At 43.8% G+C, this 21,114-nt stretch overlaps 2 protein-coding genes across 2 annotated transcripts in view; one reads left to right on the top strand and one right to left on the bottom strand.

The window, feature by feature from the left end:
• Positions 1-4,517: 4,517 nt before the first annotated feature.
• Positions 4,518-13,006, top strand: LOC114590567 (uncharacterized). Its single transcript, XM_028716791.2, has 7 exons — positions 4,518-6,183; positions 7,320-7,649; positions 7,871-7,955; positions 9,623-9,735; positions 10,825-10,868; positions 12,051-12,191; positions 12,337-13,006. Exons 1-7 carry the CDS (start codon positions 6,000-6,002, stop codon positions 12,487-12,489), a joined length of 1,050 nt encoding a protein of 349 aa, XP_028572624.2. The 5' UTR covers positions 4,518-5,999; the 3' UTR covers positions 12,490-13,006.
• Positions 13,007-13,235: 229 nt separating this feature from the next.
• Positions 13,236-21,114, bottom strand: part of HEATR9 (HEAT repeat containing 9) — a 32,418-nt gene continuing 24,539 nt past the window's right edge. The window contains exons 13-15 of the mRNA XM_077923462.1: positions 15,239-15,325; positions 15,037-15,128; positions 13,236-13,871 (exon numbers count right to left, since the gene is read on the bottom strand). Coding sequence (XP_077779588.1) covers positions 13,787-13,871; positions 15,037-15,128; positions 15,239-15,325 — 264 coding nt within the window. The 3' untranslated portion in view covers positions 13,236-13,786. The remainder of the gene's footprint in view (positions 13,872-15,036; positions 15,129-15,238; positions 15,326-21,114) is intronic.

The following is a 21,114-nucleotide window of genomic DNA, read 5'->3' as shown; positions in this document are numbered from 1 at the left end:
AATGCTTTTTAAAAACAACAACAACATTTTGAAAAATAAATTGAATTTTGCATAGCTTACTCTCGCCATCTAGTGTCACATTTGTATATGGCAAATTACAACACATTAAAACGTTTTATTTGCAGCTGTATTACTGAGTCCAGGATCTCTGTAAAAATTCATTGCCAAATGGAAAAATGAGCTGTGAGATGGAGTGCTAAGTGCATTGGCTGGCAGACTCTGTATGGTGCCATTACCAAAGGTAAGGCCAGCAAGGCCTGCTGTCTGCTATTGGCATGCTATGTCTGCCAGCAGTAACACTTGGCAACCCATCTCAGTGGCTGGCACAGGCATCATGGCTCGGACATTCAAGTGATGAGTACCAGAACTTTCCCCATCAGATGGGCAGAGTATAATAATAATAATAAATAATAATAATAATAATAATAATAATAATAATAATAATAATTCTGTTTCATTGATGCAGATACCTGATTTATGTGCTTTTTACCTTGAAAACCCTTACCCTCCTGGGTCTGGGCATTGCAATTATCTGGATGCATAGAAGACAATCAGAAGAGATCCTCAGCTGCCATGCGGCAAGAAAATGCTGGACAGCACTCCCATAGCGACCAATGTAACTGTTATTAAGTTTCTTTACATAATATATTGTGTTTTAGCTAACACTGTTTTGTGACTCTAGTTGATATTAAACTATTTGTGTACCAACTGGCTTCATCTTCTCCCAAAAAGTGCAATAAAAGGTATTCCACAGATTGTTTAGATGCTTTCCTTTTAACAATGTTTTAAAAGATGTGGCCAATCTACTGGATTTGCAATCTCAGTACAGTCATACCTCAGGATATATACTGCCTATTTTATTCCAACCAACCAATTTCTCCTCCTTTTCATATTATATATAGGTATAGGTACCCCTGCCCGTACGGGCCAGTCTTGACAGACTCTAGGGTTGTGCGCCCATCTCACTCAAGAGGCCGGGGGGCCAGCGCTGTCTGGAGACACTTCCGGGTCACGTGGCCAGCGTGACATCGCTGCTCTGGCGAGCCAGAGCCACACACGGAACGCCGTTTACCTTCCCGCTAGTAAGCGGTCCCTATTTATCTACTTGCACCTGGGGGTGCTTTCGAACTGCTAGGTTGGCAGGCGCTGGGACCGAACAACGGGAGCGCACCCCACCACGGGGATTCGAACCGCCGACCTTTCGATCGGCAAGCCCTAGGCGCTGAGGCTTTTACCCACAGCGCCACCCGCATCCCTAGTCCTTTTCATATTACCTCAATCAAAATCAGACTGTTGAATTAATCCTGCTTAGTGTTTTCACTTTCTTACAATTATATGCAAATACTCCACAAAAACTTTCCATTCCTGTTTATAAACTTGATCATCTTGTTCTCTGACACTGCTAGTTATGCCTTCTAACTCTGTACATTCCATCATTTTTAGTTGCCATTCCTCCTAGTTTTCCTATATTCCTGAAGTCATGTCCCTGGGAGGAGGAAGCACTGCCACTACAAGCAAGGAGGGAGGCGGGTGCAGCACCCAGATGCCACCCTTGAGTGCCATTAGAGTCGATTCCCTCAGAAAGGCTCATGGGAGCACCGGCTGTGGTGTGTTAATCCACAAAGCTTCTATATTAGAGAATGGTGGGAAATAGTCCTGTTTTCTTCCTCATATCAGCAATTATATGACATCTGCTCAGAGTGGCTGGGGCAACCCAGTCAAATGGGTGGTGTATTACTATGGTTATGATTCTGTTTCATTTACACAGATACCTGATTTATGGGCTTTTCGCCTTGAAAACCCTTATCTTCCTGGGTCTGGTCATTGCAATTATCTGGATGCATAGAAGATACAATCAGAAGAGACCTTCAGCTGCCACACGGCAAGAAAATGCTGCACAGTAATCCCACAGTGACCAATGTAACTGTTACAGATAGGTAGCCGTGTTGGTCTGCCATAGTCAAAACAAAAAAAAATTCCTTCCAGTAGCACCTTAAAGACCAACTAAGTTAGTTCTTGGTATGAGCTTTCGTGTGCATGCACACTTGGTATCTGAAGAAGTGTGCATGCACACGAAAGCTCATACCAAGAACTAACTTAGTTGGTCTTTAAGGTGCCACTGGAAGGAATTTTTTTTGTTTTGACAATGTAACTGTTGTTAAGCTTCTTTACATAATATATTGTTTTAGCTAATGCTGTTATAACTCCAGTATTCAAACTGTTTGTGTCTTAATAGGCTTGATCTTCCCTAAAAAAGAGCAATAAAAAGGTATGCCACAGGTCATTTAGATGCTTTCCTTTTAAGTGTGTTTTAAAAGATGTGGCCAATCTACTAGATTTGCAATCTCAATCATTTATCTGTAACTTGGACAACCCATCTGCAGCAAATTACAATGAGAGCTAATTTTCATGGGCAAGTGCCACTTTTTGTAATGTTTATTGGAAACTAGGGAAGGGGGGAATGTTTTCTGGCAAATTACCTGTGACCATTACAACAAATGACAATTCATTGACCTCTACAAACTGATGCAAAGCAAGACCCTCTGCACCTAACCCTTTAAAACGCATTCACAAGTTTCAGATCAGCACCAAGTCCCTGAAGGATGTTGCAATCTCTATGGGAATTTGGTCTTGATTTGCTTATTTTGAACCCAACATTTATCATCATTTGCAGGGAAGGCAAATGTCAACAAAGTTCCTTTTAAAAAAACAACAACAAAAGAGTGTTGGATTTCATACTCATGAACGTCATATTGCCATCTCTTGGCCAACCGATTTTCTTTCCAGTGTCTCTTTCCTTCAAATGGAACAATAACAAAGCTGCAAACTGACACCAGTACTTCTGTACACTACATTTTCCTCCTTCTGTGCTTTATTTCCGAATACTCACAGTTCTCAGTCGGAAGGAATAATGTCCCTATGAGGTTAAAAAAAATATCATGTACACGTTGCGCTCAAGATGGCTCTGAACCTTTTACATTTACAGGGTTGTACTATTCCCTGAAACAATGCAAAAGACCTTTAGGTCCTGCAGTGATTTTTTGTATTGTTGTATAGCAACAATAAATATATCTAAACATAACACTGCTAATAGAGCAGGGTCAAAAACCAGTGCGGGCTCCTATAAATCCAAACCACATGGCTCCATAACCTGAACAATGGATTGGTACATGTTTCCTTGTCTCTTGGCCTCAGAGAAGTAAACCCCCTACTCTTAGCCCTTCCTCACCAGCACATTAACGGCACTGAGGGACTTCTGGCCTCCTCCTCCAGACTTAAGGTTTTTTATTTTATTTTATGCAAAACATTTTATTTAAGTCAAGAAAGGACAAGTGTAGTAAGTGGGACTATACACACACACACACCCCGACCATTCCTCCTAGACATCGGCAGGACTTGGCCAGGAAGGGGGAGAGATCAGTAGTTATTACAAATCTCAAGCCAACGGTAAAGCTGCCACCACCTCTTTTCCTGGGAACTCCCCTTCAATATTTACCGGGTTTGCCCAGCCCTGAGTGACTTTACCGTGACGCAGACAGAAATTCAACAGGTAGGTGTCCAAATGGTAAGCACCAGTTTAGCTTCCCCGAGCAAAGGCACAGAGTACAAAAGACAAAAAATCCAGCGTTTGACATACCAAGATTTCCCAACTTCACTACAACAAGAGGATCTAATGAAGTTTTCTTTAAGAGCGGACACACCACTGCTTCCTTCAGCTCCCCTGGGAATGTCCCCGTGCCAAGGGACAAATTGATAATTTCAACCAGGGGGATCCATGCAATGTCTGGGTACGCTCTAATCAGCCAAGACGGGCATGGATCAAGGGGGCAAGTGGTGGGCCTGGCAGCTCAGAGGAATCTATCCACATCAGCAGGGAGTATCCGATCGAAATGGTCCAACACTGGAGCCGAAGACAGTGTTCAAACAGAACGTTTACCTCTATCTTTGTAGCTCTGTAAAGAAGAGGACTTGGGCAGGCCAGCTTTCAAGCAGGGCTCCTGTCACTGCCCCACAGCCTCAAGGCATGGATGGGCAGGCCTGAGGATACTTCTTGCAAGTAGATCACAGTTTTATGCCCTGAAAATGCCCCCAAGGCACTGCATTCGGGGGTATGAACTATGGAACACTTACCCTCCATTTCCAGTTTCTCAATGACTTGACCTCCTCATGGCCATGAGTTTCCACAGGATGACAGAGCACTATGCGAGGAGAAATTTCATCTTATTGCTCAAGAGCTCATCACCATCAATTACCTCAGTTCCTGTGCGAAATACGTCTGCCATTTTGGAAAGTGCAAACAGCTCGCCCGCAACAGCTGACACTAGTCATCAATTATTTTTAGCCCCCTTCTTAGATATAGAAGAAGAATTAGCAATAACTGAACAACCAGACCTTGCTCCCTCTATAAATATGACTGGCAAAGCACAATTGAGCATTCTGACTCCCTGTTGGAACTACACGAGCACTTTGCTGTGTGCTGACAGAGTAATTTCCAATTATACCATTTTCACAATGTAACGAGGGAATGTAGAAAATTTATGTCTCTGATAGTGCTTGAAAACTCATCATTTCTATTTTGGATAAGTTAAGCTCCTAGTCCTCATGGCTGAGGCAAAACTGCAAGTGGGGAAACCCAGCCAGATGGTCGGGTATTATTATTATTATTATTATTATTATTATTATTATTATTATTATTATTATTATTTCTTCCAGTTGCTGAGAAAAAAGGATGCTTAGTGGGGCTTTTGTTGGCCAATATCCTGCACACTGGGCCTTTTCCACACATGCTTTGTCAACTAAGCTGCAGTTTCCAATATCTTTTTCATGATCTGTCATTCTTCATTAATGGGATAATAAATTTTGTGCTACTCAATATCGTCAAGTCTGGCCTCCCTTCAGTTATATATTAAGTTCATTGGTGGTCCCAGAAGTGATTTCTCTCTCATACATCTGAAACACATCCTACATATTTTTGACCTGGGTGCTTTATCGTTGCTTTAAAACTGCAGCCCAGCTGCCACATAATCTTTGCATATGCAACACTTTTTCATTAGCGAATGGTGGGAAATAGCTTTGTTTTCTTCTATTTTCTCTTCTGTTGCTGTGCTGCAGATATCTTATTTATAGGTAGTTCCTGGTTCCGACCAGCTTGAAAACGCCCTTCTTCCTGTTTCTGGTTTTTGAAATTATCTGGATGCATAGGAGTCACAACCGGAAGAGAGCTTCAGCTCCCACACTTCCTGCCGCACAACTCACTTGTAACCACACCATCTCTTTGTGTGTCACAGGGAAGTAAACCGTGTGATGGTGGGGGACGGGGAGCAGAAAGCTCTCTAATGAGGTGACACCACCACGAGAGAACTTTGGCTACTGCATCCAACTGTCCACTGTGTGGACAGGATGTTGGACCTGAATAGCTCAGTTGGTTAGAGTGCAGCGCTGATAACGCCACAGTTGCAGGTTCAATCCCCGTATGGGACAGCTGCATATTCCTGCATTGCAGGGAGTTGGACTAGATGATCCTCAGGGTCCCTTCCAACTCTACAATTCTAAGACCAGATGGGCCACTGGCCTTCTGATTCAGCAGGGCTGTTTTCATGTTCTTATGGGAAAATACTGTGCATCTTGTCTTGCTTATCACAGCCCAGTTGTAACTACACTAGGTCATAGTATTGGTTAAAGTAATTCCGGTCCACTGAAATTCATTTACATTATTCTCCTCAGCTAGCATGTGTGTTTCTTAATATAAGGGGTGGGGGGAGAATACACTAACCACTACTGCTTGCATACTAAGGATTGCAGAAGAGAATCTGTCCTTTCCCCCTATTTCTAAAGAAGGCTGAGCACTTCCACTTTCAGGGGCGGGGGTTAAGTTATCGCCAGTGAGCTTTGAAGATTCTCTTCCCTGCCAGAAACTTGTGAGAGTATCTTGAGGCCTCTGGGAGAGACTGGCTACCCTTTACCTCCCTCCAACTTCAGCAGAGAAGAGAAGCAGAATCATGAGACCGTTGAGGATGTTGTCTCTCCTGGGCTGGGTGCTAATTTCATGTAAAGAAGAGAAAAATGCTACGTCAAGGCGACAGATCTTGAAACATAAGGAGGAAGTCTGCCAAAATGCATGGGAAGGCACTACTGAAAGTCCAGAGATAGAAGACTTGAGAGACAAATGGTGGAAAGCGAAAGGTAAACATGCTATTTCTGTTGCATATTTCTGTTGACCATATGACATGATGCTCTGATTTGTGGTTGGCTGCTGGCACAAGTTGCTGAATTGGTTGGCATGCCCATTTTCAAAAATTCCTTGTTTTTCCCAGTGAATTCGAAAAACTCTTTGGTGCCATGCTTAGGGGCAAAGAAGCTCACCTCAGAATACAGTTGCGCATTACAAGACAAATGTTTCCAAACTTCAAAACCAACATTACACTATGACAATTCTGAAATTTCCACAAGGTGGGAAAATATACTGGTAAATATCCGTGGTTGCAACACACACACAGTAAAGAGACTATCCAATAATACAATAATGCCCGAAACTAGAACTTCTGTCCTAAATGATGCAGCCTGAACAACCTTTGCATTTTAATGCAGATACTTTGGTACCCTCCTACTAATATCCACAAGCTGGTTTGCCCAAAGGCGCTTGGTGCAAAGGCCACTCACAGGAAAAGCAGGACCAGAGCCTCTCACAGGGGCTATGAGGAGAACAATTTTGTGAATGCTTGTTGCAGAGATGTGGAAAGACTTGTCTTGTAATTAATGGCCTGGCTTTACTGCAGTGCTGAACACCTGTCAAGGACTGGACTGAGGAGGAATGGTGGAGACTGCCCCCCCTCCTCCTGCACTTCCCAGAGAAGAGGGAGACAGTATAGATTTAGAACAGTGGTTTGCAGAAGGTTACAGTTCAGAGGCCGCAGAGGGGAGAAGCTGGGAAATATTGGGAGAGGAGCAGGAGGGGGAGGAAGCACCACCAGGGGAGAGACAGCTGACAGACTCAGTGTCTTTGGAAAGCATGCCAGACCCCCCCTCTCCCAGGTCCAGGTGGGCACTGAGAGTAGGAGAACAGAAAGCTCAGAGGCAGAAAGCACAGATCAGAGGGAGTGGGACTTTACTCAGAGCAGCGCCATTATCCAAGAGGCAGCATTATGCATATCTCTCTCTGTGAATATTGAATAAATTACCTTGGTAAGAACTTCTTATTTTCCCCATTTCTGGCTGTCAGCCGTGAGGGAGGGGGATTGGATTCCCTGTAGCCTGACAACAGCAGCAACATGGTGTCAACCTGATTGACTCCAATGAATGATTCTCTTTCTTTCCCCCAGAGACATGGGTACTGACCGGTCCAGTTGAAGTGCATGGATTTGAAGGGAAATCTCTCTCTTTGTGCTGCCATTATCAACAAACCTTTGAAGATAACACTAAGAGTTGGTGCAAAATAAAAGAAGGCATATTTTTGTCTTCATGCGAAAGTTTAATATCATCAGATGGAAAAGTTAACATGGGCAGATTCTCCCTCAGAGAGAATAAGAAAGAGCACTACTTTCAAGTGACCATGGACAATTTGAATCTGGATGATTCCGGTGTTTATTACTGTGTTATAGAGCGTTTCTTGCCCAATATCAGACACAGTGTGAACGTGACAGTTACTCCAGGTAAATGCTTCTCCTCCTCTCCTTGTTTGTAATGATAGAAATGCAGGAATGAGGAAATGGAGAAAGAAAAGATCTCCAGAACATCAATGAATAGATGAAATCCTTCTCTTCATGCAGTAAAATACAGAATGCTCTTGATATAGCAGAGGAACTATGACCACAATTTTTGTTGATTCTTTTTTGTTTTTTTGTCCCTTCCCCCCACTCCTCACCCCCCTCAGATCCAGAAGAAAAGTTATCAACTACAGAAACACCGGAATTTATCACCTCCGTAGTAAAGTCTACCCACAGCCCAGATCCTACAGAGTGAGTATTTGGGTTCCTTTTCTATAACCATGTGAAGGGCTTTCTATGTAGGACCTACTCCCCCTTTTGTCGCTGACCACTGAAATATAAGAACCCTGCAGCTAATCTCTCCCAGATTAACTGGGGAATAGATGCCTGTGAATATCTGTCCAAAATATGGTATTTATACTGATGTAATGGACAGCAGATGTTTCCCACAGAGGGAGCTGTGGTACTGGGCACTTTTGAGAATACTAGGTCTGAAGAAACTGCTACAACTTTTTGATTTTCATGTTGCTGCCCGGTGCTGCTGTTTGAACAGAAATTGGCTTTGGTTTTTACTATTCCATGCTTGCAGGGTTGGGAACACTTCTACTTCTATGACTTGCAGACTGATGGAGTAGAGCATTTTTGCAGCCCACTGAAGGAACTTAGAAAGTGGGACTGGCAATGTTTAATCTGCATGATCTGGTGTCTCTTGACAGTCCCTTCAGTATCTGCTCTTGCGGGGGTTATGTTTGCAAGAATTATGACTGAGCAACAACAACAACAAAAGGCACAACTATGTGTATATCTAAAAGGGATGCGGGTGGCGCTGTGGGTTAAACCACAGAGCCTAGGACTTGCTGATCAGAAGGTCGGCGGTTCGAATCCCTGCGACGGGGTGAGCTCCCGTTGCTCGGTCCCTGCTCCTGCCCACCTAGCAGTTCAAAAGCACGTCAAAGTGCAAGTAGATAAATAGGTACTGCTCCGGCGGGAAGGTAAACAGTGTTTCCGTGTGCTGCTCTGGTTCGCCAGAAGCGGCTTAGTCATGCTGGCCACGTGACCCAGAAGCTGTACGCCGGCTCCCTCGGCCAATAAAGCGAGATGAGCGCCACAACCCCAGAATCGGTCACGACTGGATCTAATGGTCAGGGGTACCTTTACCTTTACGTGTATGTCTATAACCCAAGAGCCCACGTAAAAAACGTAAATCATTAAAATGCAAAAGGTTTGGTTAGCTAGAAATTTGTTTCCAAAACTTTCCGACTTATCATCAATTGCTGTGACGTCGAACGGGTGGGAGCCACCCACCACAAACCTCTTTCCAAGGCCATTAATTACAACAGAAGCAATTCATAAATTAATTACATTGCTGTTAATGATCATAACAAATTACATCATAAGGTACATGACTAAAACAAACCTTATCTGTTGGGGAATCATGTATATAATGTTACACTCTCCAATCTGATTGACTTTTGGGGGGTTTGCTCCCATTTTTACATCTCTGAAAAAGAGCAGTGCAGACCTCTGTGCACATTATCCATATCATCTTCTGTTTTCATCCTGGGTCAACATGACAATCTGGGCCAGTCCGGATGACGATGGTAATTTTGAAGGCGTTTCAATCACATCGAAATATTTGCTTGGATTCTTGCGAAAGAAAATCCCTTCCCTATGTATCATTTTTGGGGAGGGAGGAGGAATCAGAGATTGACAGCACAACCCTGTGCATGTCTAAGGTTGGATTGAGTTCAGCGAGACTGACTCCCAAGTAGATATGCTGAAGAATCAAGAAAATAAACAAGTGGAACAAAGTTGCATATTATGTAAGAAGGATGTATTTTTTAAATGAAATGGCCATTGTTGAAATGGCTAATGGAAATATGTGACATTTGATATTCTATTCTTTTTTCTTTTGCCAGGACCCCCCCAGAATCAAAGCTCTACATTTTGATATACAGTATCATTCCACTATTTATTCTTGTCTTACTTGCGACTGTGGTGCTGCTTGTGATGTCAAGGAAGAAGAAAACAGGTCAGAGCGATGCTGTATTCTCTGTGTATTCCTGAGCACGCTTCCTTCCTACTTGAATTTTATTCCACATAAACCTAACACGAGAGCTCTGTTAAACAATTCACCTCTGAATGTCACCTGTTTGTAAAACTAAGAGGCAACAATCCTCTGCACAAATACCGTATTTTTCTGTGTATAACACTAGGTTTCCCCCCTTGAAAATAATGTCCAAAATTTGGGGGTGTCTTATACACCGATAGATCTCCCCCCATTTTCTTAAATCTGAGTCCCCAAAAATAGGGGGTGTCTTATACATGGGGGCGTCTTATAGATAGAAAAATATGGTACTTAGGAGTAAGCTTCACTGGACACAGGAGAACTTGCTTCCAAGTAAACATGCATCAGTCTACAGAGCCTCCTATTGGGGGTGGGGAAAACCACATGACAGTGGGAGGTATTCAACTAAATTTTCATGCTGGTGACATGGGGCTCCTCTTCCACCACTGGTCCCCCTTGCTGCCCCAAAATCTGTTCTGGAAGAGTGGGGGGAAGCCCCAGAACAGATTTAGGGCTTGTGCAGGGGGAGAATGTTCTGTTGCACAAAGATAAATACTTGTACTGTTGAAGTCCTTAGAACTAGCTTAGATACAACCCATTGAGAGGGTGCAATATGAAGAAAGGAGAGACTCAAACAAATATTAAGGCCCAAGCTTCTTGGAATCTTAAGAGGGGCCTGAGTGACAGGGAGCAAACTGAGAAGCCACATGGCTGGCAGTAGTGATTAGCAATATTTCAGGTTCTGTGGTCGTAGGGCTGCAAACATATGCACACTTACCTTGGAATAAGCCCACTGAACTCAACGGGACTTGCTTCTGAGTACATAGGCCTAGGATTATTTGTCTGTTTGTTTATTATTTATATACCACCCTTCATCCAAAGATCTCAGGGAGGTTAATAAAATAAAAGCACAGGATAAATATTCAGTATAATCTCCAGTAGGTGTAATTCCAGTGCAGAATTTCAGTCAAGCAGATTTTTCTTACCACCTAACCTGTTGCTGCAGTTGCTTAGTTTGACCTACCTGATTTCCAATTGATGCATCCATTTCAGAATCACATTTTCAGAGAAAAGAGGAGCTAAATCTACCAGAAAGGGTAAGGCAAAAATCTCACATCACTCCATGATAACATTTTTTATTAATTTTATTTATAAAATAAATATTTATATACCACTGTGTCATGAAAAATACATGAAAGTGGTTTGCCGCAATATACAAGGCACATTAATGCAATCACAATAAGTAGCACCAGAACAGTCTAAAATTCTTATTTCTGAGAAGTGGAATAGTAGTACTGAGGAGCAATGGGGAAGATCTTCAGATGTGGTGAAAGTCAGTCTTAAAATACCACAATGTGGTCTCACAGCTGTGGGTTAACCAGCCTCATATACCAAACATGCTTAAGTCTACTTAATATGTGAAGGGGTTAATAGCATAGAGCAGAGTTTTCCAACCTGTGTCGCGTCGGCTACAGTGTATCACGTGAATACTCCCTGTGCTCCTCCCAGGGCTGGAAAGGGGTGAGTCTAACCTCCGGTTTGCTAGGGAAACTCAATTACTGTATTGCAAAATGATACATGTCTAAAAAGTGTGTCACCAACATGAAAAGTTTTGAAAGCTCCGTCATAGAGTAAGTAAGCTGCCCTACCAGCCTTAGCCAAGTCTACTTCCCCCTTGGGAGGAACTGGAAGTCTTTGTTCCCTCCCCGGTCTACCTGAGAAGCTCAACATGTGAAGGGGTTCTAAGCTGGTTGCTCCAGCTACACCTGCATGGCTCTCATCAGCCATTCCTGATAACTTTCACCACTTTGGAACTAAACTAAATTTAGCCTGCACAACTTTTTCTGAACGCTGTATGGGGAGGCACATGAATCAGACCTTTGAACAGTTTGTAAGTAAGCAAATGTTTAACTTACCAAACATGTGGTCTTTTCCTATGCTGGGGGAAGAGGGAACTCACAAGGGCATATTTTAAAGGTCTAACCATTTATATTTCCATTCTGCATATTTTGTGTTTTTAACTCTCTGCTGGCACTCAAGAATTCTCCTTTATATACCTCTTTTTCCTTGACCACCAGCAACAGTGCATCTGCTAATACAGCCAAGATTTCAGCATACATTAGGCCTCATTCTTGAAAAGTTTGTTCTTGGTGGCATGTTTGCATTCTGGCTCCCTGGCAGAAATCTTATCGAGTACCAAGTTAGGGCCATTTCAGATGAGTACAAAGCTCCCTTTCTGTGGCTTGTTTTCAAAACTGCGTTTACTTCCCCTCTCACAGATGCCTACCCACAATACTGAAGATACTCAGAATGAGAACACCATTTCTGACCAGCCCCCAGACCATAATGGGGCGGGACTCTACAGGATTGTTAAGGTCCTTCCTGACAATGACTATGAAGAGATTCATTCCCAGGAAAAGGTAGGAAGAAAATGAGTGCTGTAACCAGCATCCTTATCTGTTTGCGCCAGTATGGGCCTTCGGTCTCATTCAGCAGGGCCCTTATGCCATCTTACCTACAGGCTGCCTGAGGCTTGTTAGCATTTCTAATCTAATTCTTTTTCAGACTTCAGAGGAGCAAGATGAGGTGTCTTATGCCAGACTGGATATTTCAGATCATCATGGTCACATCTACGACAACATAAATCTCTCCAGGCCAGCCCACCCAGAGACACCTGCTCAGGAGGTCTTTTATACAGAGGTGAAGCCTGACCATTAAATATATATATATATATATCCAAAAGTGTTTCTCTCAGTGCACTGTCATGTGGGTTTTGTTATCCAGGCTCCAGACCACTTCTCTAGCTCAGAGACCCTTCCCCTTTAAAAGAGTAACTTGCAATAAAATGAGGTTGAATCACTGCTCTGCTTCAACAAAAACCAACTGCTGGGGAACTGGAAAGTGACAGCAGATCCTACTCTTACAGTAAAAGGAAAATGATGGATCTGCATTAGCTGCAACCACATTCTGTGAGAAAGCATATTCCAGAGAGGTAAATATAATTTGAGCAGGGAGGGAGGCTTTAATGTACCTTAATGCATGACTATATTCTGTTTATTTGCAGAATACCTTCCCCAGAAAGATTTGCCTGCTGCAGCAATTTGGGCACCAGGTGCTTTTTATCCCAGGCCTTTTAATTTCAATTATATGCTTCAGTAGTGTATTAGGTCTGGCCCCAAACTGATTACTCTTTGCTGGGTGTGGTGGTGTTTTCCAGCTAGTGCTTATACAGTGGTACCTCACCTTCATTCTAGAGGTCCATTCTTAACCTGAAACTGTTCTTAACCTGAAGCACCACTTTAGCTAATGGGGCCTCCCGCTGCTGCCGCGCCGCGGCCTGCACGATTTCTGTTCTCATCCTGAAGCAAAGTTCTTAACCCGAGGTACTATTTCTGGGTTAGCGGAGTCTGTAACCTGAAGCGTCTGTAACCTGAAGTGTATGTAACGCGAGGTACCACTGTATTTATTATATACTGCTTTTGATATTTTTATGTTGGTTTCTGAGTTATTTCTATTGAGGTTATTTAACTGACCCAAATGCGTTTTTGTATTTGATTGCCTTCTGTATGCCACCCAGAGGACATTGTTCGATCAGCTGTTCAGAAAACTGAGAATAAAACAATAACAATAATCTGTATCCTAGAACTTGAATCTGCACCATTAATTATAGGTTCTCCCGTTTAAAAAGAAACGCATTTCTGCTTCTTGTGGCTACACAGCAAAGTTTGACACGGAGAAGCTTGGAAATCAACAAAGGACCTTGGGCAGGAGTTCTGGTAGTCAAAAGGAAAATATTATAGAAAGTCCAGTTGGGTGATAGGTAACCAGATGGTCTGAAAATCTGCCATCAGCTTAACTCATGAGATGCCCGCAAGTGCTGAAGAAATGCGCTCTGTGAATAGGCCTGCTCAGATATATTCTCACACACTTTGCCACTGGAAAACCAGAGGCGATGTTTTATTCCATCTGCCTTGCCTTGATTCTGCTCTCGCAATCCAAAAAGAAAGAAGTCGTCTCAGTAGATTTTGAAGGATTGGAGCATATACTCTTTCTGGGCATCAGAGACCTTATCAAGTGACTCCAAGGCTTTGGAACATTCTCTGCGAAGGAAGAGGGAGAGCCAAGGAGAATGCAAAAGAAAAGGAAGGTGAGCAAAGGCTCCCTTTGGGGGACGCCATATTTTTGAATCCGTTAATAGGATTATCCTGCAGTTAGTAAATTACCTACCCCCAGAGAAAACTCTCCCCACACAAACACTTTCACACCCCCCCCCCCCTTTTGCAATGTTCACTTGCCGCTGTAGCATTTTGCATGGGAAACCTGATGCTGAACTAAGAATCCCCATGTCAGGAATTCAAGTGCCCAGTTCCAGGAACCCAAGAGACACATTTTTAGCACACTCCATTTGCACCTGGTTATCCCCACCACATCCACACATATAAATTCTCTATAAGCTAGGTCGCTTTCAAACCAGCTATGACTCCAGCTTGCAATGGGCATTGAACTGGCAGCCTGAGGGACATCAGGCAGGGACTCGGCCTGCGTCTACCACCAGCCAGCTCAACCCAAAGGAGGAAACTGCAGGAAGGACCAGACAAGGAAACCTCTGTTCAACAAGATGTGCAGGCAGCTGAGGATGCTTCCTGGCTTATAAGAGGCTCCCTGATCAAGCTTGCCGAAGGTTCTGAGCAACTAACAAACCTACTCTAGCTGGTTACAGACTGCCTCTGCTTCAACTTTGACTTTACAGGGGCTGCTTCTGGGATTTTTACCCCTCACCACTTATTCCCTTGTCCCTGCCTCTTAGGAGATTGCTGCTCTGATATGGCCTTCAAACAGACCTTCTGCTCCCAGGGAGTTGCATCAGGCATGGCTTTTACTTTATTGTGCACCCCTTAACGTGCATCATAGGGATGTGGGCGGTGCTGTGGTCTAAACCACAGAGCCCTAAGGCTTGCCAATCGGAAGGTTGGCGGTTTGAATCCCCGCAATGGGGTGAGCTCCCGTTGTTCGATCCCAGCTTCTGCCAACCTAGCAGTTCGAAAGCACATCAAAGTGCAAGTAGATAAATAGGCGGGAAGGTAAACGGCGTTTCCGTGCGCTGCTCTGGTTTGCCAGAAGTGGCTTAGTCATGCTGGCCACATGACCCGGAAGCTGTACGCCAGCTCCCTCGGCCAATAAAGCGAGATGAGCGCCGCAACCCCAGAGTCGTCCGCGACTAGACCTAATGGTCAGGGGTACCTTTACCTTTAATGTGCATCATACCTGGCGAGAATCCCTTGTGTCTGTGCTTTCTTCACAAGGCTCTTCCTCACATGCATGTTGTCCATCCCCAGAGTGGAAAATGCCCTCACAACCTGCGAGGAGTATGTAGGGAGACACCCAATTTACTCATCATCAAAAGAGACACAGGCAAGCAGCACAGAAGGTTCCATCCTACAGGCCTCTGAGCTGCCCTGGTACCAACCTGTATGCGGACATCCTCACAGGTGTCTAGCTCCAGCATTTCCAACATGGCAAAGAACAAACTCTTATTGCGAATGCCAAGGACACCCTAGTGAGAGGCAGAGGAGCGAAGTGTCACTTATATAAAGCAAAACAAGATGCAGAAAAGGTTCCAATTTTCAAATTCGCATTTTATTCTTTTTTTAAAAAGAATACATTTAACTGATTTTACAATCATTTTGCCATTTAAAATATTGACTGCCTTCCCCCTCTTTCTGCGGTTCCTTTATTTTTAATATCTTCTGCATCTCCAAATTAACTTCCTCATTTATTTATCTTCTTTAAATATATATTTTATTCTTAATGGTGTGCCACAATATTTAATCTAGCCATCATTTCATGATCAGAGAGCACTTTTCTTCTCACAATAATAGATGGACACATGTATTATTATTATTTATTGAATTTTTTTGAATTTATATACTGCCCCATACCCGGAGGTCTCAGTACCACATGTATCTGTGGAGCTTTGTTTCCCTAAGCAAATCTACACACAAATGTATAAGCTACAAACAGGAAGAGTTAAGGGTAAACAAACAAAAATTAAATATGTGCAAGACAGAACTGCTATTGGCCAGGAAGACTACCATTCCATTGGATAGGATGTCAACCTAAAAACCTGGGAGTACTCCTGGACCACACCTTGTTATAAGATACTTTGGCCCAATAGTGTTTTGTCCAGCTTCAGCTGGCACTCCAGTGGGGCTCATTCCTGGTACAGTCAGACTGGCTGATTCTAACTGTGCAGTCTGAATTCATTGCTATGTGCTTGAATACCAAAAATTGTGGCAGTCTGGAAGTGCCTATATGTCTTGTAAGTATTTCTGAAGGTTCTCAAGAGCTTTAGGCCCAATAATTTCTTGGGAAAGGCAGGCCCAGCCACATTCACACATGCCTTGGCCATACAACTCACTTCCAAATTAGATGACTTCCAAATGCTCTGAGTTCCTGCCCATGAAAAGTGTTCAGAAACCTCAAGTGGTGCAAAACGTAGCTGTCAAGAAGGTTGGCTGGCATCAGTTTTGTGGAGTACATTACACTCTGGTGTTATGTGAGTTGCTCCAAGATTTGATGTTTTTGTTGGTGGGTGTTGGTTGGTGATTCTAGGCACAATTCAATGGTTATTAACAACAAAGCCCGAAATGGCTTGAGACCAGGAATTTCTGAGTTTGCATATGTTCATCACTGGAGACCATGTTCTGCGCCCCTTTGCCTTCAGAGCAGCCTTCCCCAGCCTGACGCCTTCCAGGTTTCTGGGCTACATACAACTCCCGTCAGGTCCAGCCAATAGTCAGGAGTGGTGAGAATTGCAGTGTAAACCAGCTGGAAGGCACTGGGTTGGGGAAAGGTGATTCAGAGACTTGGCTGCCTGGGGCATGTGGGGCTTAGGTCATGGAACTTTGAAGTGTCAGGCATAGCCCTATTGGCTTTAGCCCAAACGTAGCAGAGTTTTCCTGCACAGCGAAGAAGCTAGTTGCGGCAGTAATGACAAGTCAGCTAGACTCAGAAGAACTATTTACAGGATTTATTAAAAAGAAAAAATAAAACCAGCAGAGTTTCTGCATACAAAACAAAGCAAAATAAACCCTCTCTCTTTCTCTCTCTCAAAACCATACACAGCACTTCTACTCCTAACAACACCTCACCTCAAACTGAGCTAGCAATCCCTTGATAACAGAGCAGAGTGCTGGTCGTTAACCAATCAGAGTGAGTAGTTTCTAGGTCAAGCAGACCTGGGCTTTCTGCCAAGAGTAAATTGACACCACCTTGAGTTAATTGTGAGAAGCCAGAATCTGCAAGTTTCCCAGAGAACCAATTAACAGAAACTGAAACTGAAACTGAACACCCCCTCACAGATTCTGCTGAACAATTAACATCAAATACACCTATGTAGGAGATCATTTTTCCAGCAAACCTAAACCTTTGCACATTCGCTTGTTCTTTACCTTTGCCAATGGTTTAGTTAATACATCTGCTACATTTTCTTCACTTGGTACATAAGTACAGGTGATTACATTGTCTTGTACACAGCAACGCACATTTTGGTATTTTACAGAGATATGTTTGGAACGCGATTTGAAACCCTCTGTTTTACTTAAGGTTATACAAGCTTGATTATCAATGTAAACTTGTACTGGTTCTCCACAATTTACATTTAAATCTGCTAACAAATGCTTGAAATAAATCACCTCGTTGCACAATTCACTCAATGCGGCGTACTCTGATTCCGTTGATGACACACTTACAACGTCTTGCTTGCGTGACCGCCAGCTGATTAAAGCTCCACCGACCATTATGACTAGTCCTGTGACAGATTTTCTATCCGGCAAATTTCCCCAGTCACTATCACAGTAGCAACTCAACATTTCATCCTCTGAAGAATTTAATTGTAACATATAGCCAATTGTCTGTTTGAGATACCTCAGAACTTGTTTTACCCCTTTCCAGGCATTTAGTGTGGGTTTTGAGACCAATCTACTTAATATGCCTACTGCGTAGCTAATATCAGGTCTGGACCACTGTGCTAGATACAATAAACTTCCAATTACAGAGTGATATACATCAGGATGTTCAAATTCAGGACTCTCATCTATATGAAGTGTTTTTATGAAACCTGGATCCATAGGCATCACTGCCCCTTTGCAATCCTGCATCCTGTATGTAGTCAGTAGTTGTTTAACTTTGTTCTGCTGACTAATTAGGCAGCTGCCATCTTGGGCCCAGCACACTTCCAACCCTAGATATGTCCTAACCGGGCCTAGGTCTCGTCATAATCTTTTCCAGGCCTCTGAGAGTATCCTTGAGCGACTAAACGAGCTTTGTATTTGTACTCTCCTGTCACCAGAGGTTTAAGTTTGTACACCCACCTGCAGCCTACAATCTTTGCCCCCTCAGGCGCTGCTACTGGTGTAAAAACCTTGTGCTCATTCAGAGAGGACATCTCTTCCTCCATTGCCTGTTTCCAGAGCTCTGCCTCCTCTTTTGGTAACTTTAACACCTCCTGAAAACTCTTGGGTTCTGCAATTACACTAAACACATTTGCAGTATCTGGAGAAAAACGCACCGGAGGCACTCCTTTGTTTTGTCTTTTAGATCTTCTGGGAGAAAATTTTTCTTCTGACCCACTTTCCTCTTCAGAACTGCGACCTCTCTTTTGTTGCTTAGCCACTGGTCTCTGGCTAACTTCACTTTCTTGAGAGCTCTTATCTGAACTTTCCTCCCCCTCAGACTCTGATTCTCTGTGTTTACCTTCAGAGTCATGAAGCTCCTGGGAAGGTTCAAACCAAACCTCAGTATTGGCATGTAGTCTCTCCCAGCCACTATGTTCACAAAAACTGGCATTCCTGGAGATCACAATGCCATTTGTCCCTTCAGCAAAGCGGAAACCTTTTCCCAGTTCCTGGTAACCCACAAACACTAACTGTTTGGTCTTAGGATCTCCCTTCTTCCTCATTTGTTTCGGAATTAATACCCAGGCTTTTGATCCAAACACATGCAAATGGTCAATTTTGGGTTTTTTCTGAAACAATTTAAAGTACGGGGTTGTACCTATTGTTTGATGAAAGAGCCTGTTTTGGAGATAACACGCGGTGAGCATGCTCTCCCCCCAATAAGACATGGGCAAATCAGCATCGTCAAGCATGGCAAACATCATATCTTGTAAAGATCTGTTTTTTCGCTCTGCAACGCCATTCTCCTCTGGGGGAAAAACGTTCGTTTTTCTATGCCCAATGCCACGCTTTTGTAACCAATCTTTAAAGGCATTTGACATAAATTCACCACCTCTGTCCGTCTGAATCCTTTTAAGTTTAATGGACAGAAATCTTTCCACAGATGCCACCCAGCCTTTAAACTTAGTGAACACGTCACCCTTATTCTTCATGGGAAAAACCCAGGAGTAACGCGTGGCGTCATCCACAATTGTTAGTGAAAAGCGCGATCCACCCCTGCTTACAGCAAATGGACCAATTACGTCCATGTGAACCAGCTGTAGCGGTGACTCACTAACTCTGTCACTTCTGGGGTAAGAGACTCTGTGGGTTTTAACCTTTTTACAAACATTACAATCAAGGTACTTGTTACAACTCTTTAAATTACCCCCATCAGCCAATTCAGACATTTTTAGTACACTTTTCCAGCAAGCATGCCCCATTTTCCTATGCAATAAGTGCACACAGTTGTCATGTATAGCTTTGTTATTCACTGCAGGCTGAGATTTACTGACTACTGCTGCAACTTGAGATCCTGCTTTAAGCCAAAACAAGCCTCCCTCTGACTTAGCAGTGCCTAAAATCTCACCAGCCTTCTTAATAATGCAACTGTCTCCTTCAAAATGCACTTTAAACCCAGCTTTTAGCAAACAATCTACAGACATCAGATTGCTCCTTAATGACGGCACACAAAGTACATTTTGCAAGCATTCACGAAGACAAGGAACAAAAACTGCACCCCCCGAAATCACTTCGGAAGTACTTCCATCTGCTAGAGCCACCTGGCTGCGCTGTGCTGAGTTCTTGGAAACAAACAATTCATCTGAATTCACGATGTGGCGAGATGCTCCCAAATCGATCACCCAGACCGCTTGTTTCTCATCAGCAATCTTGACCTCGCCGGTCACCAGCTGAGCCGACTGCTTTCGTTTGAAGAATTTCTTTTTACGCTGCTGCTGCTGCTGATCTCGTCTCTGCTCCTGCACCGGCAACTGAGACTTGACCAACTCCGGACATTGTCGTTTTAGATGCGCTGAAGACCCACATCGGAAACAACGCCTAACAGCAAATGCTGACTCCTCACCGGCACGCTGCTCTTGCTTCACCTCTGGCACGGCATGAGAATTCCTTCCAAACCGCCCGCCTGTAGAAGCCTCTGCAGCCAACGACCTTTCTTGCCTCTTCTGCCATTCTTCAATCAAACGCCCAGTAACGTAACTGACTGATAAATCATGCTCCTGCATACCTTCTAGAGACAAAACTAAATTATCCCAGCTTTCCGGGAGAGAACTCAAAATAATAGCCACCTTCTCCTGCTGGTCTAACGCACAGTCTCTTTCCTGTAGCGCAGTAAACTTTAACTGTAAACTGTGTAGGTGTTCCTGCATTGTAACCCCAGGCTGTAACATTGCCTTGTACAATGCCTTGCGAATGAACAGCTTGGAAACCGCTGTCTCACGCACATGGAGTTCTTTAAGTGCTTGCCACACACCTCTAGCTGTCTTGATTCCCCTCACATACGGCAACTGGGAATCTTCCAGCCCCAAGACAATTGTGGCCCTTGCTCTTTGGTCTTTATCGAGGTCTTCATCGTCAGGCTTCGCAGGAAACTTACTCACCACTTGCCAGAGACGATCCCTCTGCAGCACTGCCTGCATGCGTTCCGACCACAGCAAGTAATTGGAGTCATTCAGACGCTCAAAAGCCATCTGAACTGGTTGTGAGGCCATCTTGAGAGCGATGTCCCTGGAACCCAGAACCAGCTACTCACGACCACCGAGAGAGAGAACAGGAACCACAGCACCCAGCACTCACACGCTGCAGCTGTTGTCCTTGTGTCCGCTGCGTCACCAGCTCACCACGGTCAGGAACCAGCCAGAGAACAACAACTTCTGGAACTACTGGAACCAACGCCGTTGATGCTGACACCACCGCAACTCAGGCTGGCAGCACAATGCCCATAACCTCATGGAACTTTGAAGTGTCAGGCATAGCCCTATTGGCTTTAGCCCAAACGTAGCAGAGTTTTCCTGCACAGCGAAGAAGCTAGTTGCGGCAGTAATGACAAGTCAGCTAGACTCAGAAGAACTATTTACAGGATTTATTAAAAAGAAAAAATAAAACCAGC

Source organism: Podarcis muralis, chromosome 2 (genome assembly GCF_964188315.1).
Source record: "Podarcis muralis chromosome 2, rPodMur119.hap1.1, whole genome shotgun sequence".
Lineage (NCBI taxonomy): Eukaryota > Metazoa > Chordata > Lepidosauria > Squamata > Lacertidae > Podarcis > Podarcis muralis.
The sequence above is the reverse complement of the archived record's forward strand: the minus strand, read 5'-3'. Positions and strand labels throughout refer to the sequence as shown.

What these genes read in the sequence shown, in the direction of transcription:
- LOC114590567 (XM_028716791.2), top strand. Translation starts at nt 6,000, where the DNA reads ATGAGACCGTTGAGGATGTTGTCTCTCCTGGGCTGGGTGCTAATTTCA. An exon ending in CAAATGGTGGAAAGCGAAAG is followed by an intron (nt 6,184 to 7,319) that starts GTAAACATGCTA and finishes TCTTTCCCCCAG; the next exon opens with AGACATGGGTACTGACCGGT. An exon ending in CACAGCCCAGATCCTACAGA is followed by an intron (nt 7,956 to 9,622) that starts GTGAGTATTTGG and finishes TTCTTTTGCCAG; the next exon opens with GACCCCCCCAGAATCAAAGC.